The following is a 26,157-nucleotide window of genomic DNA, read 5'->3' as shown; positions in this document are numbered from 1 at the left end:
AATGAATGGCAGTTACATTGAGTAGAGTGTAACTGCAAGGTTATGAATGGTTGAAACACTAATCTAATAAAGACGGTTTAACAAATGGTGACCTGAAAGTTCTCCGGGTTAACTGGATTCATTTAAGCAGGAAAGGTACTGGTTTCTGAGTCCATCTGCTGAGGCTGGAAAACATGACAGTCACCTGAGGCAAACTCCTGGGAATTCTTTCCTGCTTCTGAGATGAAAGTAGCAAAAACCAAAATTATTTTTGGGGCAACTTTTGGCTGGCTACAGATGGGAATCAATCCCTACAGACTCCTTTGTTAAAATGTCCAACTTTATAGTATTAAAAAGCATCTTTACAGCCTGGTACAAAAAAGGTTTTGTGTTCATGGGTAGTTTCTCTATGGAAGCTTCCACCACTTAAAGGCAAAAATTAATCAATACATAAATTGCCATCTATAAGTCAAATTTTCTAGTTGGGTATCTCTAAATTTCTATTTACTAACTCAAACATCTGAGAAAAGAACTAAAAATGTAAAAAAATAACTAGAAATCTTGAGTTATTAAGCCAAGTTTTGAGATAACTTTACATTTTAGTTTAGATTTTTCAGTCAGGAAGCTCCAAGAATGTTTTATTTTTAGTGGTGAGAATAAACTTCCATTTTCCCTTTTCTTAAAAAAATCTATGAGTGGGGAAAATTTTTCATAACTCATTCACCTGGATCCAGGGGCGTGACCGTTTTGATTGACAGGTGTTCCAATCTGAGCCTGTTAAACCTCACGCATGAGTTTGAGTCACTGGACTTTTTCCTAATGTGTGAACTGTTGAATCTTTACTGGATTATCTTACTGACATTATGTCTTGTTGTGTGATGCAGATCACCTGAGAGGTTTGGTGAGTGAAATTCTAGCATTTTAGCTAACTGTTTCCTAGCACCCATTCACTTTATGAACATAGCTTGCTAACCAAGCTAAATAGGGTTAGGTGAATAACTTAGCACGTCTCCCTTTCATCTGTCACTTCTGGATTCAAAACATCACAGCAGTAGGGACTCCAGCAGCTAATGTCACGGTGACTACATCTATGTTTTATACTGTCTAAGGACATTACCCATTGGTTTGAAACATCAACCTTAGCCATTTAGCTGACGCCATGTTGCTTCTTGGGGGCCAGTATGTGGACAAAACGTTTGAGTGCTAAGCTGTCAGTTGTTTATCAAACTGTATCAGACGCAGATACCTGCTAATTACTTATTAGCAGGTATCTAAATACACAAAGAAAACTTTACTCACCTGACTTCTTGCCACCGGTCTGGCCGCCCTCCTCTGACCTCTGGGTGAAAATGCCCTGTTGATGCCAAAGAGCGGCTACAATTTTCTCATTGTGTTAGAAAATCTCAATAGATTTGCATTTTCTGAAATTCTCATGCACCAGCAGCCACACCACGCACAAAGTCATTGAAATCACCTTTCTTCCTCATTCTGATGCTCAGTTTGAACTTCAGCAGGTTGTCTTGACCATGTTTAGAAGCCCAAACCCTCTGAGCTGCTGCCACATGATCAGCTGATTAGATATTTGCAGTAACAAGCAGTAAAATAATATTTCTTTGTTTTCTGTCCACTTATAAAAAGAGGCAAATGCCAGCCACATAGAATCCCTCAAACAACCTCATATGTCTTTCATCTATACCTTTCCCTACGTCCTCATCCATCTTGGGAAAGGACTGATGAAGTGCTAATAATAACCCCCAGATGCGATGTCACCGGGGGGGAAATCAGGTTTGTCCTGCTAGAAATCACTTTACATTACACTGACACACTTATTCAAGGTGACTTTAAATGGCCCACAACCTACATACCAACTCAACAGAATGGCCTGTACAATATATATATTTCATCATAAGGCCATCAGTCAGTGCCACAACAGTACGAGGAGCTTTTATTGCACAAAAGGGATGCAGATTTGAGGCCTCTGAGGATCCACGTTAGACAGAGCACATCAGTAAAAATATTAAAGGCTGCGATAACGTGAAGTTTGTTTGAACAGCTCCATGAGCCAGCAGAGAGTCTGCCTGACGTAAAAAGGACGTATTCACTGATCCGTATCCGTTTTGAAGGAGATTCCTCTGGCAGGACGCGGTGAGAACACACACAGCCCCCAGCCTTCAGCAGTGTCCGTAAATCACACTCTCACAGCTCCTCCTTTCTTTTCATTTCTGTCTTTATATCTTTTTTTTCCTCCCTACTCTTCATTTTTACAGTGCAGTAAGGAATGCTCACTCTACAGGGTGGCTGGTGTTCACTGGAGCGACTCAACTCCCATGTCTCACACTCATCCCATGTGTCTCCTATTAGCCACACTCACCAAGAGAGGGAGGGAGTGAGCGATGAAGAGAAAGAAGGGGAGCAAGAAAGAGAGAGGGGGGGGCATATCAAGAATTTGATATGCTTTGTGCATGAGTGACTTGTATAAAACAAAGACAGGGGAAATACTCTGAATGTAAGAGCTGGAGCAGAGGTGGGGTTTGAGGGGGGGCACAGTGCACACACACACGAGCACTCGAGAAACTAGCAAAAAAAAAAGATTATAATTTATTTCCAGATTTTTTTGCCTTCCTTTGCATCTTGTTTCACAAGTTAAATTGAACGTAAAAAATAAAAACTGACTGCCATACCATGAAAATGTAAAAAAATAATACAAATAATATGTGCTGTATATATAATTATATCATTATCAACAAACGGACAACATTAATCATTATAACAATGCTATTGATCGTAAACATAACAGAACACTAAAATGCTGGTCTCATGCATATTGAACGCCCCTCAGATACAAAGGAGGGGGTAATTACTAAAAATAGAACCAAAAGTTCCACCAGTTCAGAATAAGCGCCTATAGCTACATGCAATGACATAAAAGGGACTCATGTACACATTCCTTCTGGCATCAAGTATTTTACATATACTGTACTTCACTATTGCTGCCCCCATCTAATATACTGTACAGAGCACAATACAAAACAACATTATGCAGGAAAGCGCTGGAGTCTGGTGCCGTTCGCGGGGACTCTGTGCAAGGTTTTCACGCCCTCCTCCCTCTTTTGTTAATCCTTCAAAATCTTCTCGTTTCCTTCTGCGATTTCCCTGTCCACGAGTCCGACCTCTGTTCGGAGTCTTCAGTGCTTTTTTTGTTTCGCTGTATGTGTTCTCTTCTTGCGCACACTCTCCCTTGGTTTTTCTCCATGCTGCTGTTTGTTGGTGCCCCTCCCTCACAGGGTCTTGTCGCTCTCTTTCTTCAGGTGACTAAAAAATGAGAGGAGGAATCGAATGAGTGCATTAACCTAAGGTGTTGGACGGAGGTTTGATTTCATCTCGGCACAAGTGTGTCGGAAAACGCTTCAAAGACTCGTCCCCGTGATTAAAACTTCCCTTCGGTCTTCATCTACAAAAATAACATCAGTGATGTTTGTAGAGTCAGCCTGATCAAGTCTTGTTTAGAGGCAGATCAAAATGTAGCATGCAGATTTCTGCTACTGAACACATCCAAACAACGTGTGAGGCCAAACGTCAGATTTAGGGACATTTTTACTGAGTTTGGTCTTCCTATGCCCCAACACACAACCAACTACAGTGATGATCAAAATAAAGTACACCCTCTTTAACTTCTAAGACTTTACATATCAGGACATTACTAAATTTGAGTAGGAAAACAACATGGCATATTAGGCCATATATTGTTCCAGAAATCTTGCGGTTTATCCAGGTGCAGCTTTGCAGCCAACTCTTCCAAACAAGCCATACTTGTTCTTTTTCTAATTGTGCTGTCGTGAACTTTAACATTTAACTTGCTCACTTTGGCCTATAGAGTCTGAGATGTAGCGCTTGGGGGTTTTTTTTACGTTTCTCTGACTCTCGGGTGAATTTGTTGCACTTCAAATTGGCCTTATAACCCTTCCCAGACTAGCAGACTAAGATCACTGCTCATTCTTTCCTTCTTGGCTTTGTGTTAACACAAACCTGAATGCTTCAAACCAGCAATCTGCTAAAACTTCTGCTTTTATTGACAGCCACATTCATTGATCGTCAATTAATCAAGTGAATTTGATTAGCAGTTCCAAGCTGCTACTTAACCGCTTTTGCTATGGAAGCCATAAGAAAGCTTCTGGTGAATTTTATTACGTCCTGATCTATCCTTTAAATTGAGGATGCAGTTTCTTTTTACCAGGACTGTGTATTAATGAATGCGACCAGGGAACAACAGATAAAAAACTAAATATAAATATAAAGAGAGAAATGCTAGTATATTCAGGAAGATTGCTTCCTGCATTCAGATTTTATTTGTTTAAGGTGATAAAATGCAAGACAGTCTCTTAAAAAATGAAGGATAAAAGAAACAGCTTTATTTTTATTGCAAACTGACATATGGAGCTAATTCTAATTGTTTTCCACCCATAGGAGTCTTCAAAGCTTGAACAGTACTTTGACAAAGCCTAGTCGTAGATTTAAAGATTCCTACCAGTGGAACAGACTAATAAGGGCCGGTGGCTCCACGGAAAATTATCAGCATTGTAACAGTTTTTAACCAGGTTTGTGTTCAGTAAATCAGAAATACCAAGAAAACCTGTAAAATTCAAATAAGGTAACACAGACTTTGCAGCATTTTGTTACCACCCAAAGGTCCTTTCTAAATCCAAAAAAATATATATATATAAAGGAATTTTAATCATTTCTTAAAAGATAGTACTCTGTAGTATTTTTTTCTGTTAATTTTAAATATACAGAAGATAAAGCTTAAAGGCTCAGCAATGTGTTCAGATGGATTAGTCTGTAAAACAGTGCCTCAGTAACAGTAGTGGTCATTATATCAGAACATATTTATCAGCGCATATTTGGATGAATAAAAAGCTTTTGGCTTCCTATATGTTCAAAGACTCGGTTTCCATTTGTCTTACATGACAGCCACCCAGCTGTGTTCAGGGTCTGACTGTTGGTCAAGCCAAAAAAGGATACCACCGCCCAAGGCAGTGCTGGGTGTCACACAGCACTGTAATTAAATTATATTTACCCGCAGTGAAGAAAAGTAGCACATTATTGTATTAAAGTCAGTAATCACACTTTCCCTAATCAACCCGATACTCATCGAACAATTATGTTCCATCTGTTTTTCAATTTTCTGCATCATTTTTTCCGATTTAAAAAAAAGTTAATCAACATTTGCTTTTCCTGCTCAGTTGTGCTACACAGTTCGTGTGGAAGGAGAAAACAGTATGTGGTCTATGAGGACTGGAGATAATGAGCTACTTTAATTTTACTTAAAGAACATGAACATGACGGTAAAGTGCAAAATGCACCCGGGCCAGGAACAACTATAAACTCCAGCTAACACAACATCACTTCACCAGCATCTATCAAAGAGACCAGGCTACAAAAAGCTAGCAGCCAAGAACTCAAAACCCACAATGTTGGTAAAATAGAGTGTATGCTGACCCCAAACCAAGCAGCCTGACCTTCATGAGGAAATGAAAACAGAGATGGGCAGCCAGACCTGTAGCATTGCTGTCGTACCTGATTCTACAGCTGAATCACTGTGACCTCAACATTTTCCTGTGAAGTGCATTTAAGGATGGTTTGTATTAATATTTGTCGTAATTAGGATAGAGCCTAAAGTTTATACTGTTAAGTGGTTATTGTGTTACAAATCATCTGAAAAAATTGAATAGTTAGAGTCGAACACTGGCAGCTGCAGTGGATGCACAGCCTCTGTACCTGTAATACTCATCCTGGGTGAGGGAGTGGTGGTGATGATGATGGATCCACTGCTGTTCCAGGGCCAGTCTCTGGATCTGCAGCTCTGCGCTCTGGGCCTGCTGCATGGCCTGGAGCTGATGGGCTGCAGACATAGGGCCGGTGAGGGAGGAAGGCTGGGGCAAGTCACGGAAAGGAGCACCTGTCACCAAAACAGAGAGGAAAGAGCAGCCGCAGCAGCAAGTGGGAAAGGGAGAAAGAAAAACAGGGATCATTCATCGCCGCCGGTGTCAAAATGTTTCTTCTTTAGCTTTCAACACGGTGTTTTTAGAGAAGAAAACTGAACTAGTACATGGACGAGGAGCCTTCTCCTCACCGAACAGCTGTTGGCGGAGCACCTCGCTGTCAGTGAGGGGGTGTGCCAGGATAGGGGTGCCTAGTGTGGCTCCTGGGTAAGGGAGGCGTGCCAATGGAGACCCCGATGCCAACGGGTCCATCAGGGGGTGAACCCCGCCCGCCGCTGGATGCCAGTGATGTAATAGGAAATACAGGAGATTATTGTTGCTGCATTATAGCGCTGTTTGTTAACACTTAAAAGCTTTAGATTAAGTCAGAGCAGCTGTCACTACTGATACTGTGACATTAGGCTCATTTATTCAATAAAGGGGTAAAAACGTGAACTTAAGAGCCTTACAAACATTGACAAGTACAAATAAAGTTTGATTTTCTTTAGAGTTCGTACTTTAGTAATAATATAATCTGTCATATGACATTCTGGCACCGCCCATAAAGACTCATTAATATTGATTTAAATCCCCCCTTTAAGGTCATCTATATTCAAAAGCACTACCCCATGTGTCTGTGATAGGCTCTGGATCTCTTTTTATAGAATTGGGCAAGTTCACAAGGAGCCAAATCTGGCTAGATCTGGTGGTGGTGTTGCCAAGAAAACAATATGTTTTCATTAAGCTGTGTACCTGCATATGATGTTACGCATAATCGAGGCTGTTTCAGCCAAATGTTTTCCCTCAGATGCCTCAGGATGTTACAACAGAATTCACCCAGAGTAATTAATTCAAATGATCAGCATGCTCCTGGTTGCGCACCTTTGAGCTTCGACATAGCAGGTTTTCCCACTGAAAACAGCTGCTAGGTCTTCACGTTTTAGCCACAAACTCGGCTTTTAATCACTAGGGGCGATCCTCGACATGAACGTCGGGTCGGTTTGACACAAAAGTAGATGTTTGCTCCTTGCAAAGGTTCGAGTTCACAGAGCACACAGTGCAAACGGTCAAATCGAGACTTCCTAGGAACTTTCCAACTATAGAAGCAGTGCTAGAGGCAGTTCACACAGAGACGACCTTAAAGAGGAGAATAGCCAAACTTGGTTATATATTTTGATTTCTTTTTATGAGAAAAGTCCTGAAACTTCATGATCACAGCCAGACATAAACTTGTCAGTGTGCATTCCAAATGTCAATATGTACAATTTGGATTTAAAGATGGGTGAGCTGCTCCTTGTTGTTCCCAAACAGAGATCTGAGTCCACAATCATCTCTTTACTTCTCTTGATAAAACAAATGTCTTTGAATAACAATGGTCAGATGTTTCAGAGAAAACTATGCAATCACAGAAAAGCTGTGTTCAGCGCTGAGCTAAACTAATACAAAAAGTAATTATACTGGAGTTAAAGGATAAGGCTGGCACTGTTTTTTGTTTTTCCAATGAGCAGAACCATCAGTGTGTTCGGTCAACACTTTTCAGCGCCGTGCCCATTTTAGATGTACTCGTACAATAAAGAGGGAAATCTTTTAAAATAGGTCACAAATATAATTTTTAGTTTTTCTTAAAAATGTGCATTTGTTCTGGGCTAGACACATTTACTGCAAGGGAAAAAAACCCAAAAAACTACCACCGGAAAACCTCTGGCTTTCTTCTTTATTGGTGTCTGTGCTTTACAGAACATCACCAGCTTTATCCTTTCCTGTAACAAGTTCTGTAAGATAAACTTTTGACTCCAGGAATTTTCTGAGCTACACATCTGTGAAATCTGAAGATTGATGAGTTGGTATAGACAATTGCATAGTTAGTAGCAGTGGGTACCTGTGTCTTGCTGGTGCAGGTGAAGATGTGAGTGGATGTGTGAATGCTGGTGATGATGAGGCGTCACATTTAGCATCTGAAGACGCCCCAGATTCTCTCCTCCACCTCCTCCACCTGTACTGGCTCCACTTCCCCCTCCCCCTCCTCCGCTTCCTCCTCCTCCGCCTCCAACACTTCCTCCCCTTTCTCTCTCCCTCTCTCTTTCTCGCTCTCTGTCCCCAAAGGCCGGCAGAGCTGCTCTGTCCCTCTCCCTCTCCCGCTCTCTTTCTCCACTCCGTTCTCGCTCGTAAGAGGCAGGAGAGCGAGTGGGAGTGGGGTAGGTCTCAGGGGCAGCGGCCGGGGCAGGGGCTGGTGGCTGATGAGAGGACAGGGAGCCGAGAAAGGAAGAATGGGGGACAGGGTGGTGAAGTGAGGTAGCGTTGGAGGTCGGTGGGGCAGGTTGAGGAGGAGCCGGGGGAGGAGCAGCAGAGGCAGCTGGGGGAGCTGGGGGAGCAGATGAAGGGTGAGAGGGGAGTGTGGGTGGGAGCAGAGATGAAGGGGGTGGATTCGACAGGGACTGTGGAGCAGGAGGGTTGGGAGGTCGAGTTACAGGGGCCAGAGTTGGGTTCTGGAGGTGAGGTGGGCCAAGTGGAGCTGGTGGAGGCGGAGTGCCATAGATTGATACCTCATTACTGCCCGCTGCACTGCCTCCAAGGAGCAGAGAGTGTGCATGCGCATGGGCACTGGCGTGAGCATGTGAATGTGAATGAGCAAGAACTGCAGGATCAGGTATAGACCCTGGTGGGTAAACACGCTCATCACTCTTAAACTCAAATCCTGGCTTTATCCGATCTCGGTGTGCAGCCATTGCATGAGGAAAGCCGACACCTCCCAATCCTGCACCCCCAATCCCTCCAGGTACTGGGCCCCCTGCCATTCCCGGGTGACCACCAACACCTGGACCACCTTCCAGGCTGCCACCATACAAAAATCCCAAGATGGCTGCTGCAGTAGCTGCATCAGTGGGCAAGTGGTGTGGGTGAGCTAAAGCATGATTCTGAAACTGAGGAAGAAAAAATGAGGGGTGGACGTGGGGATGACCATGATGAACTTGTGGGTGGTGTGCCGGGGCACGACTTGCCACCCCAAGTGGAGACATAGCGTGGGGGCGAGCATATTCACTCAGAGTTCTCAGCGCTGGGGTGTCAGGGCCTAAATATGGTCCTCCTAAACCTATTCCCAGGGCCCCCTGAGGGCCGCCAACCACTGCTGGTGACCCACCCATGGATGGTAAGAGGAGGGAGTGGGGGATAGAGTGGGAGAGAGTAGGGTGGAGATGGTGTGTCGGAGGAAGGTGAGCATGAGGATGTGAGTGATGATGTTGTGGATGAGGAGGAGGATGGGGGTTGCCCGAGGAACAAGCGGAAGAAGACGAAGGGTCGAGGATGATCGAGGATGAGGAAGGAAAGAAGAGTGAGGAGCCCTGGCGACCTCCTCCAGCAGCGCTGGCATCCTTTTGCTGCTGAAGAGGAAATAGGAGAAGACAGTAAATCACATGTGCTTTGGTCTGCTTTACTCCCCTCCCATTAAACTGACCAATTTAAACGACATCAAATCCATTACATCTGACATGATTATCACCCTGAAATGTGCACACCTGTAGATGCCGATCGAGCTCCCTCTCACGCTCGCGCTCCCTCTCTCGTTCCCTTTCTTTCTCTCGCAGGTCTCGGGCTCTCTGCTCCACCTCCCTGCGGGCCCTTTCAATCATCTCATTCCTCTTCTTCCACAGTTTGGAGCCATCCAGGGGGACAAAGAGGACATCGCTGCGGGCGCAGGAGTTCCCACTGCCGCGGTCGAGGACCTTGTGAAACCTAGAGTCACGAGAGACACCGATGTAGTACATCATTATTACAATCATCAGGAGTCAGCAGCACCATCGTAACAATTATCGCTGCTGTTAATTACAGGGAGTGTACACATTTACAATCTCAATTAGGCTGACTTTACCGTGCTGACTGGCTGGCGTGGATAGGAATGTCTACAGGTTTTGGTTCAGGCGAGGGGCTTCTCATCACAGGTTGTGGGCTTTCACTTTCTTCCCTGTCTTCTATTGGTTCTTCCTTAATGACCGGTGTAGGAGGCGGGCCTGAATCCGAATGTCCGTCTCCACCAGGGAGCGAAGAACTGGAGGCAGGTGTGGAGATGCCATTGTTGTTGCTGCTGGCGGAGTTACTAAGGGGTGGAGGTCCCTTTGAGACATTCTGAGGCGAGAGTGACTGTGGATTGGTATTGCTGCTGTTGGGTGCGCTACTGTTGCTGCTGCTGCTGCTGTTGGCCATAGTACTGCTGTTGTTTCCGTTAGAGTGGTAAGATCCACTGAAAGGAGGGTGGTTGTTCAAAGTGCTATGATAAGAGGAAGGGCGGCATCCAGGCGAACAGCTAGATGACACACCTGTCGCTGGAAGCGGCATGCTGGCTGCAGAGGAGGAGCCAGGGGGAAAAGATGAGAAAGCTCCCATCTGATTGGTAGATGGGCTGGGTAAAGGAGAAAGGGGTGTCGGAGGAGTCTGGGCAGAAGACTGGTAGTGTGGAGGACGTACATTGGGTGCCATTCCTGAGGGGGGTGGTTGGGTGTGGGAGGCTTGAGGTGGGGGTAGAGGGGCCTGAGGGGGTGGAGGGGGATAAGGAGCATTCAAAGGGTGTCCGTGATGGCTAGAAGAGGAGGAAGGAGAGAGTGCAGGGGGTTGACTTGGGCCTCCACGGTTTTGGTATAGAGAAGTGTCTCGCAGATTTGAGTCTCTCTCTCTGTCTCTAGGCCCAGATTGGTAGTGGGGATGAGGTGGGTGGGGGTGCTGCGTTCCCCCGGGCCCTGAATACTCTCGTCCCAGGTTAGGAGTTACTCCAGGGGAGTTTAGGTACTCCCGATTTGTACCAGTGGAAGGAGGTGCACCAGCAGGGAAGTCTTTTCCTCCGGTGGGTGGATACTCCCTGTGAAAGTGATCCGCCCCAGAGGAGGGCGTTTGTGCCTGGTCGATGGGAGGAGGTAAGTCCCGGTTCGATGAGTTTGGGGGATGTGGGTGGGGGTGTGGCGGCAGGGAAGGATGAGTAGTGTGACTGGGATTGTTTTGGGGAGATGCAGGTGGGTCACGGTTCAGCATGGGGGTGACAGGTAGCCCGCTGGTTGAACTTGGGGGGTTTCCCTGTGGGATGGAGTTGTTGTTAGGGTTACTGCTCCCCACAACGTCTCTCGTCTGGCCCCCAAACTCACCCCATCTGCTCCCATCTTTGTCTCTGGGATGCCCCCCACTGGCTCCACTGGGGCCAAAGTCTCTACTCTGGTTTTGGTTTGGCAGATTAAACTCCCTTCCTCCTTCACGCTCCCTTTCACGCTCCCTGTCTCTGAAAGCCGGAGCAAAGTCTCTTCTTTCTGGCCCCAAGTTAGGTCCATCTCTCCCAGAACCTTGGAATTCCCTGTTCTGACTGACTGACAGCGCTCCAAAGTCTCTGCCTTGGATGCTATTGGGCCCACCCATCCCACCACAAGGACTGTTACTATTTGCCCCGCTGCTATTGTTACTACTGTTGCCAATCGGAGCGGAGAACTCCCGGTTGATCTCCCTCCCCCCACACTCCCCCCTCACTCCCCTCTCCCTCTCTCCTGCACCCCCCCTCTCTCTGTCTCCTCCCCCTCCAGCATACCTGGGAAGGTACTCCCTGTGAGGGTGGGGGTGAGGGTGGGGGAGGTAAGAGGGGTGGGAAGAGGAGTGGCGAGAGGATGGAGGGTTGTAAACGGAGGGAAGTTGCTGCTGCTGTACTGGGGGCTGGTGCTGTGGCTGGTGTGGGTGGTGGTTGCCAGGGTAACGGGTGTAGCCCCAGCTAGCCTGGCAACCAGTTGCCGTGCCACCCTGCCAGCCGGTGGAGCTGTAGTGGTGAGGGTGGGAGGAGGGTTGGGTCTGAGGCTGAGACTGGGACTGAGGCTGGGGACCAGTCTGTGGCAACAGAGAAGGTGGAGTGGACTGAGACTTGTCCAGAAGTTTGTCTCCTTTTTCCATTTTGTCTCTTTCTGCCTTAACCTCAGTAGGCATGTTTTGTGCCCCAAGCTCCAAAGGCTTCAGGGCAGGTGGAGGAGGAAGTGGAGGGGGCAGGGAATGGGGAATGTTGGGGCTGTTATGGGAATAATCTCCTCCGGAGATAGTTGTCTTGGTCACGCACTGTGTGCTGGCTTTGCAAGTCATTCTGCTGCTTAGCGCAGCATCAACGCTGGTCGGTCCACTGTACTCAACTTTACACATCAGCTTAGAGTCCAGGGAGAAATATGACTTTCTCCCACTATTGCTGTCATTTGATGAATCTCCTGCTCCACGGAGAGAGGGAGTCAGTCCAGAGGAAGAGCAGGGAGTGGAGGGGGGCTTAAGAGATGGACAGTCCTCAATTCTTGCATCCACATCTCGCTTTTCTCCATCTCCACAGGGCTCCTCACCCCTCCCCTCCCGCAGCACTCTCCTATCCTCTCCTGTCACCTTCCCCGCACCCCCCTCTTTACCTTTCTCCCGGTCTCCTTGCTTTGGTGAATCGGGGCCATCAGAGTCAGAGTCCAGGCTCCCCAAAGGGGAAGCGGAAAGACTTGGGGATGAGGAACGATTGTCCTGGTCTATATCTCTCCCGCTGCTCAGACTGCTACTGCTATTGGCCAGGCTCCCTACAACTGAACTCCTGCTGCCCTGAGATTGGCCATCTTCATTGTCACTCTCACGGGATTGGCTGGCAACTGAGGTTGGAGGTGGGACAGTGGAAGGAGCTGAGCTGTCAGTCGAGTGTGTTGATGTTGGAGGAATTGGAGTAGGGGCTGAATCCTAACAAGAAAAGATGATTTGAGGGTGAGGTAAAAAGTTAAACTGTAATATCTGCTATCTACATGATGGCAGAAAATAATAATATATATCTATTTGAGGCGTCCCCTTTTAGGTGATTCATTTAAATCAAAGCTTTGTATTAGGTCTTTATATAACAAGTTGATGAAATGTAACACAAACCTGAACTTTCTGCCTCTTTGGAGGAGACACAAGTTCCTCCCCCTCACTCTCTGATGAATCATGCCCTTGTGATCTGCGACTGAAGCGATTTCCAGCCAATTCCTCACCAGCACCTCTTTGCTAAAACAACACAAGACTTTTAATTCTGTAGTGACGCTTTTGAATCCCTAATAGGCCTAGGTCTGTTTTTAGAACAAAGCTTCGCTTACATGCACTCACGCTCTCTCACACACACACATACACACACACACACCAGTGTCAAACATGAAACATCAAAGATTTCAAAGTGCTACGGTGTAAAACACAGACTCTAACAATTCTGACACTGCAAGGGGTACATCTATGGCAATCACAGGGATGACTCATTCACTGACAACACATTCACACACAGAAATTCAAGAAACACAGGAAGGCCTTTATTGTTCATTATGTACACGTACACGTTAATATATGGCCCAAACAGTGACAGGAGAAAGGAGATAATAAGATAGGCGGGGTCTAACCGTCTGTCTGTCGTTGCGTTCAGGGCGAGAGGGGCTGGGGTGCGGGCGTCTGCCCCTTCTTTCCTCACTTGCCCCCCGCCGTCGCCCACTGCGCATGGGCATCTGCGAAGCAAAGTGCAGCAAAACAAGGAAACGTGGCATGTGGGGAAAGTGTTAAAACTGGACAATTATACAGGAACATCGCAGTATGCATGGAGAAATAAAGAAGTGATTGTAGCAAACACAGAGTTAAATCAGGCTGAAGGGAAGTCAACCTCGTTCAATCCAAGGTGGAATTTAACAAGGACGACAAGATGTAGTGAATAAAAGAGGAGGAAATAGAGAGGAGGAACAGGAGGATACAGGGAAGAAGGGAGGGAGGTAAAAGAAAAAATCAAATTTACATGTGGAATCTGTTTTTTAGACGGCCTTTCGCAACCAAATAAATAATTTATATCTCAGTTACTCTGGCCATTTTGAAATTTGATCACATATTGAACTAATTATAATGTGGAAGCAGTAATCAAGAGTTAGGCAGGTACACAATCGCTGACATCATCATGGAAAGCAGACATAGGCCTTATGCATACCGATTCTTTGTGTGTCCTTGTTTTCATTATTTCTTCTTTACAACATCCATTTTACAACACAAGCCATTGCAGGGACTGAACTGGTTCCAGCTGCTTACTGACTGGGCTGTACTACACGATGAGAGCTACCAAAACCTGTGAAGAAGCATAAACAAAAACATGGAAAACCTAATGAGAACACAAGGCTTTGAGTAACATGAGTTCATGAAATGATGGCAAGATTTGGTATCATCATTGAGCGCAGGGTTCAGGAATTTGTGACATTGTTGAAAACATCTGAGTTTACAACTGCAAAAGCCCAGTTACCACATTTAAATTCCCAGCATGCTTCACACTGTATCAGCACAACTGCTTTCCACTGGACTCAAAACAGCCTCTGCACCCTTGTTTTCACCACAGCAGCCCAAAACCTTAACAGCACAATAGGTTAACCCACCCTGACTGATAATACATGCAGAGCAGAAAAGGTGCTGATTGGTAGACTTCACTTCGGATCGCAGTCTGCAGAAGAACTCCAGCAAAACATCTTGGGAATATGCGGCCACACCCCCCCTCCTCCCTCCTTCCACCTTCACAACAACAGCCCGAACCCACAGACACTTGTGGTTAACCCACATGACCTGGTTATGGCCAGCAGAATCACATGCTTATTTATCCAGCCAAGCCAACCATTAGGGAAAACACACACTATCAAGATCTTTTATCCATTTGATCGACAACATAGCCAGACTACTTCGCAGGGGCCCGACTAATCCATCCATTCATGTACCACTATGATGAAAAAATGGCTCATGTATATTGAATGAGGATATAAATAGTGCACACCGCTGGATGAAAAGAAAGAAAAAAAAAGAGTAGTTAGCAGAGCTGTGGCGTGGAGTCTGTAAATACGCTTGTATGTGTGTTTATTTAAAGCAAGTAAAGCCCATAGCAGCCTCACTACACATGGCTATGCATTAATTAGTGCATGCTGCAGTGACTGATTCAGTTTTATGAGTAAAATCTTCATCACTGTACACACTCTCCACACATATTTAGAGGCAATGCAGTGCGTGCTGTGTGCATGTACAGTCCCCTTATTCACACACACACAACGAAGTTCATGACACTGAAGTAGAAGCATTCAGAGCCTGCCTGGTGGGTTTCTGTACAGACACACACACACACACACACACACACACACACACACACACACACACACAACACACACACACACAACCACACACACAGAGACACTGTCATCTCAGTTACAGGTGGCAGCTACTGGCCTGTCTGTGGTCCACTGGCAAGTCCTCAGCTGTGGTCGGAAAACAACTGCATTTACACCACAAGTTCCCCTCCTAACGCACATGCACACACATGCATGCACACAGCACGTATATTATCAACAAATTGGCCACTGCATGTGATGCAAAGCAGCAGCATGCAGTTGCTCTGCTTACATCACCAGCGAGCGGGGCACTGCAACGACTCTTTCTTCTTTCTTGCTGCTAATGTTATTGATACACATGCAGAGGAGACCGGCCAAAGCTGCTCTATGGTCTGCCTTCACAGACCATCCACGACGGGGGGAAGAGACGTGTTCAGCAGCACATACATGTTCCCCAGTCAGAATGGATGCCTGTGCAGTGCTGTTTCCAGACGCTCCACATATCTTCCTTTTAAAAAAAAAAAAAAAAAAAAAAAAGGAAAGATGATATGGAATGGCGAATCATGGCATTTCGCACCGGCTCTCCCTTTTCCTCGCTGGAATGTGGGTGCGCGTCGTGCGCTCAGTTCACATTAATTCACCGGGACATAATTTAGCCATAACGCAGGATGATCATTAATGCACAAAGAAGGGGAGAAAAAATGGGAGGGAGAGCACAAGCGTGGCCAGCAGGAATAGCTCCAAACACACAAGTATAAGCATCCATTTTCCTTCTCCTTACCTATAATATCCAGCGATGCGTGCTCCCACTCCTCTCACTCTCTCTTTTCCTTTCTCTCCCTGTTTTGTCGTTTTATGTTGCACGCTGACACGTACACCTCAGAGCCCGGTCGTCTGTCAACAGAGACTCGTGCTGGCTCATATTGCAACGGGCTCCGATCATAACAATAATGCAGAGGAAATCTCTTGCTATTCGTTGTAGGAAAAATACAGGGGTGCCAACTGAAGACTGTACAAATTGATGCGTACCCTCGCCTCTTCCCCACCCCCTTTCGCCCCCTTTTCTCTTTTGCCCCCCACCCCTCTCCCACCCTACCTACTCCCCCCTCTTCCTCTAAGACGACTTGCACTTTTTTTTTTAATGCCCCTCTCTTCTGTTCTTACAGTCACAAATTTTTTCAGCGGAGGGGTGAGCCAGAGAGAGGGATGCACGTTGGGTGAGAGAAAGGGAGAGAGGAGAGGGCGTGATTTGCATAAGGAGAGAGAGAGAGAGAGAGAGAGAGAGAGAGAGAGAGAGAGAGAAGAGGGGAGGGGGAGGCTGGCGAAGGAGAAGGAGGAGGGAGAAGGAGGGAGTAGTGAGGCAGGGAGAAAGAGGAAGAGAGGCGCAGAGAGAGGGCCAAAACTCTGAAGAGGGAGGGGATCAAGAGGGAGGGTCTCTATGTCTCTGTTGCCTAGTCCCTCCAGAGTCACCTTTACTGTATGGAAAGGCTCGCAGTGAATAACTGTGGTTTTATCTGGCAGTGAAACAGAAAGAGGAGGAGAAGAAAAACAACGAGAACAAATACTGTTTGTTCTCAGAGGTTCTGCTGAAGGTGGACTAAAGAGAAAACAGGAAACTAGGCATTTTAATGTCAGTGTGTGCGAGTTAACAAAGAAGGCTCGTGCGAATTAATTAGGCAATTAATAAACGATCAATTAAATCTCTGTCGTGTTGTGTGTCCGCCAGGCTGTCCAGCAGCTCCTGTCTGTCTGGGGAAAGCTTGCAGCGGTGTGTCCAGTCAAGCGGCTCTGCAGACCTCCTCCTCCTCTTCCCCTCTCCGCTCCCGTCCCTCTCTCTCCCCTTCACTCAGCCCCCTGTCCCGTCTCCTATTGTGTGGTAACTATGGAAACCCGGCCGGAGACTGTGCGCGGTGCGCCTGCGCAGCTCCAGCGTTCCTTCATCATCATCACTAGCAACCGGGGCGAGACAGGAACCGAGCCCCGCTCGCGCTCCCTCTGCTGCCCGGCGCGTGCAGCTGATACCTGACCTGCAGTCACACCTGTGCAGCTGTCAGAGCCAGGTGTGAAGCTATGTAACCAATTTAAACTAATTTAATAATTACATGTTCTGTATTTCAATTTATTTTTGTTCCTTATAGAAGACCCACATTGACTTAGATAAAGTGAAGGTGCACACACTCAAACTGCATGAATGTGGCAGATTATTTTACAATATTCTGCTTTATTTTTGCTATTTTACTTTGTAAAGCCACTTTACTGCATTATATTCCGCTTTTAAGACAAGACATGCTTTATTTCTCCCTAACCTGCAACAAAACAAATAGGCAGGCTAAATTTATAAAGCAATGTATAAATTGATAAATCAATAAAAAAATACAAAACGACAAAACACGGTAAAAACTAAAAGGAGTAGACAAGTTTAATTGTAATACAGTTCCAATTGTAATCATTTAAAATCCAAATAAAATCCAACAAAAATTAAAATAGTACAATGCAAACAAGTGTTACATAGTAATACTACAATTATTGTTATTAAATAAAAGCTGAGTATATAACAATAAAATGGCTTCATTCAGTGAAATATCTCAAATTCAGTAAACAAACTAAAACATAATTAAAATAGCTTACATGATGTTTTATTGTATTTCATTTACATTTTATCCTGTTGAACTCAAGATTCCACACACTTCATTATTAACCTCATTTATTTCAATTTATTTTATTTTATTTGGTTTATTTCTTTTGAGTATGCTTAAAAGAAAAGAAAAAGAGCTTATTGAGATTGTTCCTTCATTGAGAAATATATTAATTCTACTGTATTAAAGTGTTAAGCTGGTACATCTAATGTATATCTTAGGGTATTATGGGCCCGTGTGTTGGAGGGGTTGTTTAGTTTTCCTATTACGATGTTTTTTTCTATGTGGTCTGCACATTTATTATACCTTTATCAAAAGATTGGTATATTAATAGACTACTTTACATAATTTACACGTTTATTAGCCCACGCTTCAACTGTCTCCACTCCTACATCCACTTTACACTAATCTATCCACTACATGTATAGCTGTCTTTGCTTTGTGTGTGAACTGTCTCTTCTCCTAATATAAACTTCTTTGCATTAGATTATATAAAGTCATTACCTTCTGTGATACTTGCTGCAATAACATTGTTTAAAACAGTTTCTAAAGACTATTTTTTATGCAGTATAAAAGATTAATAATATTAAAATGAAAAAAAGCTGCTGCACTGCTGCCTGTGGATGTAACATTTGAGCCACTTTTCACTCGGCAACAGGTCTTTTTAAATATTCCCAATAATACCTGTGCTTTTCCTGTAGTATCAAAATGATCTGCTATGACACAGACTGTTGACGACAACACAGCAGGTGTTTGCCTCTGACAGCTGGTTATATTTAACGATGCGATTCTAATGAATTTCTGTGCATCACAGAAGTCTGTTTAAGTCGCAATGTGTAAAGAAGTCAAGACAGCTACACAACTTTAACATTTTTTGTTGTTGTGCATGAACTGTGAAACCAAACTGTCAAACTGGAGAGACTCTTTGACCCAAACACACACAGATTAAATTAAAGTAATTAAAGTTGCTTTAACTTAAAAGACAAACGCTGCGCAATGACGGCAGGATAGAGCATGAAAAAAAGAGACTAACAAGATAAGTCTTAAAACACACAGGGTCACTAAAAGGAAACATTACAGCAACTATGACCTGACAAAGGCACAGGGCTTTTCTCATTACTACTTTGTGCCTCCTTGTCTTCTGTGTCCTCCTGACTGTGACCCAGAAATCCATTCCCAAATTGCATCTATAGGACAGAGGAGGCAGCAAGAAGAGCTAAAATTGAGGATGCACAGGTGTTTCCCTGCAAAAGTGTTTTTACCTGCATGAAAGAGGCACGGAACAGGCTTGAAATATTCAAACCATTATAGGAAGTCTTTAAGTATGAACAACTCATTCTTCTTATCCAGAAGTTGTTTCAGTCACAAAGACCACGAAACAAACAAACAAACCCCTATAGAAAAAAACATTTGTGCTAAAAGATTCCCTTATTTCACCACAGGTTTGAAATTATAATCATAAACCCTGTAAGATAATATTTCAGAGCTACATGGGTTTCTAGTTTTGCTCCATAACCGATTATATTTACCTCTCAAATTATGAAAAGAAGCACAGTGAGGCTTCTCTTCAAAACAAACACACCCAGATCTTTGGTTAGAGTTAACATATATCCATCTCTTTATTAAGCTTCACTTTGAACAGACAAAGTAGCAGACACAACTTTGCAGCAAGCTGTTAAACAGGAGGAGGAGGAAGAGGAGGAAACAACAGGGCACAAAAAAGATCAAAACACTTCTGCAGCAAGTGAAAAGGAGAGAGTCAGGGGGCTCAGGAAAATGAGAGAAACTAACAAGCCCGTGAAGGGGAGTGTGACTCAGTAGTTCAGTAGATTTTTTTTTCCTCCACCAGGCTTTGTTAGGATTCGTGGAGGCTGGCTGTAGGCAATCATCTCTATCACTCACTGAAGTGTTAGATCGATATATTGTAGCTATAATGTGAAAACTAATTCGTTTTGATGCTTTTAAGTTCATCTTTGTGTGTTTAGTGCTTTGCTGATACACGTAAACTTCTCACCACATAGAACTAATCAGGGAAATATGACACTATTTATATGTATGCGTGGGGTTTTTTGTTCTCTCTCATTTTGTCTGCTAAGAACACTGGCACCCCACTCCCTAAATGGCGCTGGGGTTGCGGAAGTTGTGTCCAGCAAAGCGAGCCTGATCGCCCAGCTCTTCCTCAATCCTGAGAGGAAGAGGAGGTGAAATGCAGAGCAGGAAGGTGAATGTGAAAGAAGATGACAACAGATAAAAGAATGAAGACAAGAGGAGAAATATCAAAATAGTGCAAGCGCTATACAGGAATCCATTTGCATACCATGTACATACATTTATGCAATGTAAGCTACAGATACCCACCTCATGAGCTGATTGTACTTGGCCAGGCGTTCAGATCGACAGGGAGCTCCAGTTTTGATCTGAATGAAGAAAAAAAAACACTAACAGCTACAGACGTGGCTGAACTTTTATCATTAATTCAACAAATCTCCACATGTCTGATCGCCTGTCGACGTTTAGCTGATCTCTTCCTACTTGGGAGGTGGACTGCTGGAGTCTCCAGTAAGTGCAGTGCTGAGGATAAAGTTGTTTCGATCTGCAGTCCTCACAATTTGATTATTACTTGTTTTCAGCTTTAGACTGCCTGCATATGAAGCATTTAGGGAACAACGTAACCGGGTTACACTCCCCTCAAGCAGGTTCTGCACATTTAGTACTAATACTCTGTACCGAGGCAATAACTAACTGGCATTTTGATATTTAATACATATATTATTCTGTGTATAATGTTACAAATTCTGACTACTATTCTTAAAATTATATTTTTAGACAAAAGTGTTGAGAAAAACAAGCTGCAAATTATTAGCATTATGAAGATCTTATGACCAAATGTTTTGTATGTTTCTCTCCTAAAGTTTGCGTTTCATCCCGTCTCTGCTCTCTTCTTTTCCCTCTCACACCCAACTGGGAACGGTGGTTGGCTGCCTCTACCCTGAGCCTGGTTCTGCCAGGGAGTTCTTTCTTCCCACTGTTGCCAGCTGACTGTCAAGGTTTCTTTCTAACAATTTAGGGTCTTTACCTTCCAATATAAAGCACCTTGAACTAAACTGAATTGACTGTATTGATATTTCACTGTTGTTATCAATGCACTGATTAGTTAACTTATTAATTTCAGGACTTCAGTTGTTTTGTTTTTAGAAGTACAGTAAAAAGTTAATGAATATTGAGCTGCTTCATTTCCACATCTGTTTATTACCTCATGCTCTTATTTGCACTGCTTTATCATGTATAATACATATTATTATACATAATTACAATAATCATACATAATTTCCTTAGGGATTAATAAAGTATGCTGATTCTGATTCTGATTATTGCTGCTTTGTATGGTCCCAAAGTGTGATGCTGCACTGTTATGTTGCTGTTATGTTGCTTATGCACCGGGACCCAAGGAAAACTTAGAGCATGAAACGTGATCAGTAATAAGCAGTTAAGCTAGCAGAGGGATATGAGCTGTCAGACTGTTGCATGTGTTACCTGTCCAGTGCAGAGACCAACCACCAGGTCAGCTATAAAAGTGTCCTCTGTCTCTCCTGAGCGGTGGCTCACCATCACGCCCCAGCCGTTCTCCTGTGCCAGCTTGCACCTGGAAAACCAGAGAGGAAATTAGTATAACTGCAATCCGTGTGTGTGCCCACAGATTTTGGCTTGAAACACATAAAGTCAACTCACGCTTTGATGGCCTCTGTAACAGACCCAATCTGGTTGACTTTGAGGAGCAGACAGTTGCAGGCTTTTTCCTCCACAGCTCGTTGTATTCTTCGTGGGTTGGTGACTGTCAGATCATCTCCAACAACCTGCACAACGAGTGAAGTGAAGGGCACGGGGATTAGTATCACGTGTACTTATTCAGGGGGCATTAACCTTTGTTGTATCTCTAAGTGTGTAAATGACGTTCTGGTCCACATAGAATAAATAAGACAGCAGTATTGGAGGGGAGAGGAGGGGTACATGCTTTAATGTGTATGGATATTGATAGAAACTCGCTTTTTACGGCTTGGCTCATTCTGCTAAATAAAAAACAGGATGACTTTACTTCTGCGCCATTAATTTTGACTGTTCTTTGTTTAATGGAAGGAGGAGGAATACGAGATTACCTGTTGAAGAAGAGCTGCGCTGATCTACTTCCACATAATAATGGCATAATTTGTAATATCTTACCTGGATACCCACTGAGGCTGTGAACTGAGACCAAGCGGGCCAGTCATCCTGGTCAAAAGGATCTTCAATAGACACCACTAGAGGGAAGGACACATGGGTAAGATCATTTTCCTCCATGACTCAAATATTACAACACTGTAGGAGAAACACAAGGCTAGCTGAAATCACTAGTAGCTGTTCTAATGCCTTTAGATCTACTGATATTAATTACAAATGCAAACATGCACACAGCCCACAAATAGTATGCACACCATTTACAGGGTAAAGACCCACATCAGAGCAGTACCCCGCTTGCCAAATTTGCAATGTAGCACATAATTAAATCTTCCTTAACAGCTTCATGTGTCGGGAGGCGAGACCAGGCTCTTTCTGCCGCCCCTTTTCTCTTTTTCTTTGACTATTTCTTTCTAAAATGTGACAAAAGAAATATGGTGGGAGGAAAAAAACATATGGAGTCGACTGCGATAGCCTTGATGCTTTGATTCAAGCTGACGGAGGCTTAGAGAAATCAATAACACACCCCCCCCCTTTTTTTTTTTTTTTAATGACTAAGAGGTGCCCACATTGTGCTCTCTGGAGAACATGTGTACTCACACACCACATTACACACCTGGGTAGTTATTAATGAATCCCTGGTAGATGGCGGCCAGCTCATCAGCGGTGATGTTGCGGGCAGCATTTGGTGGCGACTTAAAGTCCAGGTCATATTTGCCCTCACTGAAGAACTCTGAAGCAGCAACATCCATTCCTATCACCACCTTATCTGTGAAGCCCGCCTTCTCTATGGCTGTCTTTATCAGCTCCAGAGCTGACAGGAAGAAACAGGAGCGATATGTTAGATTAGGCTGAAGGAAATTGTTTTCAGGTGGTCGCCGTGCTTACCTTCACTGTTCTCTTGTATGTTAGGGGCAAACCCCCCTTCATCACCCACATTTGTAGCATCCTGACCATATTTCTCCTTTATGACACTTCTCAGTGTCTGGTAGAGCTCCGCCCCCACACGCAGAGCATCACGGAAAGACTCGGCACCCACTGGAAGAACCATGAATTCCTGCATGGCCAGCCTGTTCCCAGCGTGAGAGCCTCCATTAATCACATTAAAAGCCTAAAAGAATGTCAGATGGATGTGGGGGGTTTTTTATGGTTGGTCATTTATGTTTGGAGAAAAATTTATTTTTTTAAAAACTATAAAACTCACAGGAACAGGGAGGACCAGCTCTCTGTTTCCTGCCAGGTCAGCAATGTGACGGTACAGGGGTACACCTTTCTCTGCTGCGCCAGCTTTGCATATGGCCAGCGATACTCCCAGAATAGAGTTGGCACCAAACTTAGCTGGAGGCGAAATAGAGGCAGTCACAAACATAACGCACACATGCAGTCGGTACTCACTGGTGCGGAAACATGTCAGTACACATATATACCATCACCCCACACGAGATGTGAGCGAGGCTTACATTTGTTGTCAGTGCCGTCCATTTCAATCATCACATTGTCCAGCTTCTCCTGCTCCAGCACACTGATTCCCTGGAAGAAAAACACAATATTCCTCATACAGTAAACAGATTTTTTCATTTCAGTCCCGCTCGGCTGCTCATCAGGTTCTGCAGCATAAACTGAATATTATTTTGTTTATCCCATCACTTTGCTGGATGAATCCCCATCATGTACTATTTTAATAGAGCATTTTGCTCTCACAATACAGGCTTACTTGTGGTTCCTCCAGATTTAAAGGGGGGCAGTGCTTCAGCTATCGCGCCCATCTCTCCTGGTTTGGGTTCAAGCTCTCCCTTTTTTTTGATTCATCTTATAGTTAGTATTGGATTAGATGACCCTGAGGTATCCCTTAGTTCAGGGGTGGCCAACTCCAGGCCTTGAGAGCCAGTGTCCTGCAGGTTTTAGATGTGTCCTTGATCCATCACAGCTGATTTCAATGGCTAAATTATCTCCTCAACATTTCTTGAAGTTCTCCAGAGGCCTAGTAATGAACTAATCATTTGAATCAGGTTTGTTGATCCAGGGTGATGTCTAAAACCTGCAGGACACCGGCTCTCGAAGCCTGGAGTTGGCCACCCCCTGCCTTAGTTACACTGATGTAGCCTTAAGCTGATGCACTGATCACTTCTTCTCCACTCCCATCGTCTTCTCTTCCTATGCATTTTATGTCACTATTGCACTACATTAACTGTGTATCTTCTCCCTTTGTTTTTGCCCATTGTTTCTCTTTACCCACAGCCTAACTGGCTGCAACAGATGGCTGCCCCTCCCTGAGCCAAATGCTGCTGAAGATTTCTTCTGAGCAAAATGAAGCCAATGCCAAAATGCTAAATCTGCAGTTCCTTGTATGGCAACTTGGGGTTCTGTCCAACAGTGACTCACAAGTTTAAAGTCAAAACCTTAGCCTGGTAAATAACATATTTACACGGGACTGTAGTCTCTATGGCTAATTAACATTACAGGAGTGTGGACACTCTGACCTGCATATATTCCAACACAATGAGCTGGAGCCAGTTGTTGTTTGCTAGGCCTCAAGCACTAAACTCCACTTAATGAACAGGACCTCTGCCTTTTGGCACCAACAGTACTAATAATATGACTTGCAATGAAGCATGGCCCATCCAAAAGGATGAGTAAACCTCTCGTAGTTTAAGAAGTATGTCACTTAGCAGGTGTGCCTGTATAACAAAAACAAAACAAATACAGCTAGGCTTCATAATGTGGAGCCAACCTAGAAATCAATGTCATGCTGGCTTCACCCATCTTCTATATACAGTCTATGGAGTCTTCTTCTCCCACACTGATTGGTGATAGAGGCGCATGTGATGTTTTTGGTTCTCTCTGTAATACTATAACATTTATCTTACAACAGAAAGCACCTTGAGGTTACTGTTGGTTGTGAACTTGTGCTGTGTACAGTAAACAAAACTGAACTGAGCCAAAGTGAAGTACTCACAGACTGGATGAGGGCGGGTCCAAGGGTGTCATTAATGTGAGCAACAGCCTTTGTCACACCTTTAGTGCAAAACGTGAAGCCAGTTAGTCCCCATTTTGTTACAATAAGGAAAAGAACCATCATGCAAAATCAGATACAGGCAGAAAAACAAGAGCGCTTAGTGCAGGGGAGACATCTTTGTAAGTGTTCACACCTTTGCCCTTGTAGCGAGTCTTGTCGCCATCTCGGAGCTCCAGAGCCTCGTAGATGCCTGTGGAGGCACCACTGGGAACAGCAGCCCTGAAAAGACCTGGAATCGAAGCATATGATTGGTGGGTGGATAGAGGAGGCAGACGTAATGGGGTGAAAGGTTGAGGGAGAGGAAAGAGGATGGAGAAGGATGTAGTTAACCTTAATGAAATAATCTAAACATTAATTTGAGACATTAAACAAGAGATTTTATTTTTTCTAAACCTTTGTCTGTATGCAGATCTACTTCCACAGTGGGGTTTCCCCTGGAGTCCAAGATCTCCCTGGCAACAATATTCACTATAGACATCCTGTTAAAATAAATAAATAAATAAATAAAACAAGGGAACATTGGCCTCATTTCAAATGCAGATTTTATCCAGTGCTCATACACTCAGTCTGTTATTTTAATTAGAGAAGGAAACACATGAGCAAGCAAAGCTGCGCGTGAAGATGAAGCTCGGTATGAAAATAGCCTGTGAAATACCAAAACCACTCATATGAAAAACAAGGACTTCACACTCTCTTCCTCTTTTCCACTTGAACACACACTGTGATGATAGTGACGCAGCCTTGAGGATGGAAAGCAGTGGAAAAAGAGGTTCTCAAGGAAAATGCTCACACTCACACAGAGAAAGACATGAATCAGAAACCAGTGATGCGCACCTACTTAAAAATCTGTCAAACTGTTCCAGACCACAAACCAGCTCAATTTCTCGCCCGTTTCAGTCAGTGACAGAGAGCACGGACCAACAGAGATGAGAAGCAAAAGACAGCGCAGGTAGCGACGAGGAGATGGGGGAGGGGAGCGGGATGAGAGGGATGGAGGGACTGAAGAAACAGATCAATCTTTTTAAACGTTACCTGCAGCTTGTTTGAAGCCTGGTGGAGAAAGTGAGCGAATGTGGGCGAAAGAGGAGCAATAGCGGGAAGGGGAGGTGGGAGGAGAAGGGGTGAAAACGTATGACACACGGGGGGAGGGTGAGCATGTGAGTCATTGGAAGATGCAGAGGAGGGGAGGGAACAAAGCAAGGAGAGAGGAAAAAGAGATA

At 44.5% G+C, this 26,157-nt stretch overlaps 2 protein-coding genes across 7 annotated transcripts; both read right to left on the bottom strand.

The window, feature by feature from the left end:
• Positions 1–2,551: 2,551 nt before the first annotated feature.
• atn1 (atrophin 1) lies at positions 2,552–16,326 on the bottom strand. 5 transcript variants are annotated; one of them, XM_014334492.2, is made up of 10 exons: positions 15,855–16,324; positions 13,924–14,058; positions 13,355–13,456; positions 12,852–12,971; positions 9,826–12,671; positions 9,473–9,689; positions 7,837–9,337; positions 6,086–6,253; positions 5,755–5,935; positions 2,552–3,291 (listed from the first exon to the last, which is right to left on the bottom strand). In XM_014334492.2, the coding sequence occupies exons 2-10, from the start codon at positions 13,948–13,950 to the stop codon at positions 3,258–3,260; spliced, it is 5,196 nt and encodes a 1,731-aa protein (XP_014189978.1). In that variant the 5' UTR covers positions 13,951–14,058; positions 15,855–16,324; the 3' UTR covers positions 2,552–3,257. The 5 variants fall into 5 exon arrangements, 4 of the variants coding, with proteins under 4 accessions (XP_014189978.1, XP_042078094.1, XP_005925280.1 ...); XM_042222160.1 differs by having other exon boundaries at positions 7,837–9,334; XM_005925218.3 differs by having other exon boundaries at positions 6,110–6,253; positions 15,855–16,322.
• Positions 16,327–19,303: 2,977 nt separating this feature from the next.
• LOC102306287 (gamma-enolase) lies at positions 19,304–26,118 on the bottom strand. Of its 2 annotated transcripts, none has more exons than XM_005925219.2 (13): positions 25,970–26,118; positions 25,331–25,416; positions 25,071–25,166; positions 24,878–24,936; positions 23,382–23,451; positions 23,126–23,259; positions 22,810–23,032; positions 22,538–22,735; positions 21,928–22,004; positions 21,439–21,563; positions 21,244–21,352; positions 20,068–20,126; positions 19,304–19,894 (listed from the first exon to the last, which is right to left on the bottom strand). In XM_005925219.2, exons 1-13 carry the CDS (start codon positions 26,101–26,103, stop codon positions 19,825–19,827), a joined length of 1,440 nt encoding a protein of 479 aa, XP_005925281.2. In that variant the 5' UTR covers positions 26,104–26,118; the 3' UTR covers positions 19,304–19,824. The 2 variants fall into 2 exon arrangements, with proteins under 2 accessions (XP_005925281.2, XP_005925282.1); XM_005925220.3 differs by lacking the exon at positions 25,970–26,118 and adding an exon at positions 25,772–25,902.
• Positions 26,119–26,157: the final 39 nt, after the last annotated feature.

This window comes from Haplochromis burtoni, unplaced genomic scaffold (assembly GCF_018398535.1).
Source record: "Haplochromis burtoni strain Fernald_Lab_line unplaced genomic scaffold, NCSU_Asbu1 Contig_80, whole genome shotgun sequence".
NCBI lineage: Eukaryota > Metazoa > Chordata > Actinopteri > Cichliformes > Cichlidae > Haplochromis > Haplochromis burtoni.
Note: the sequence above shows the minus strand (reverse complement) of the source record. Positions and strands in the feature narration are given on the sequence as shown.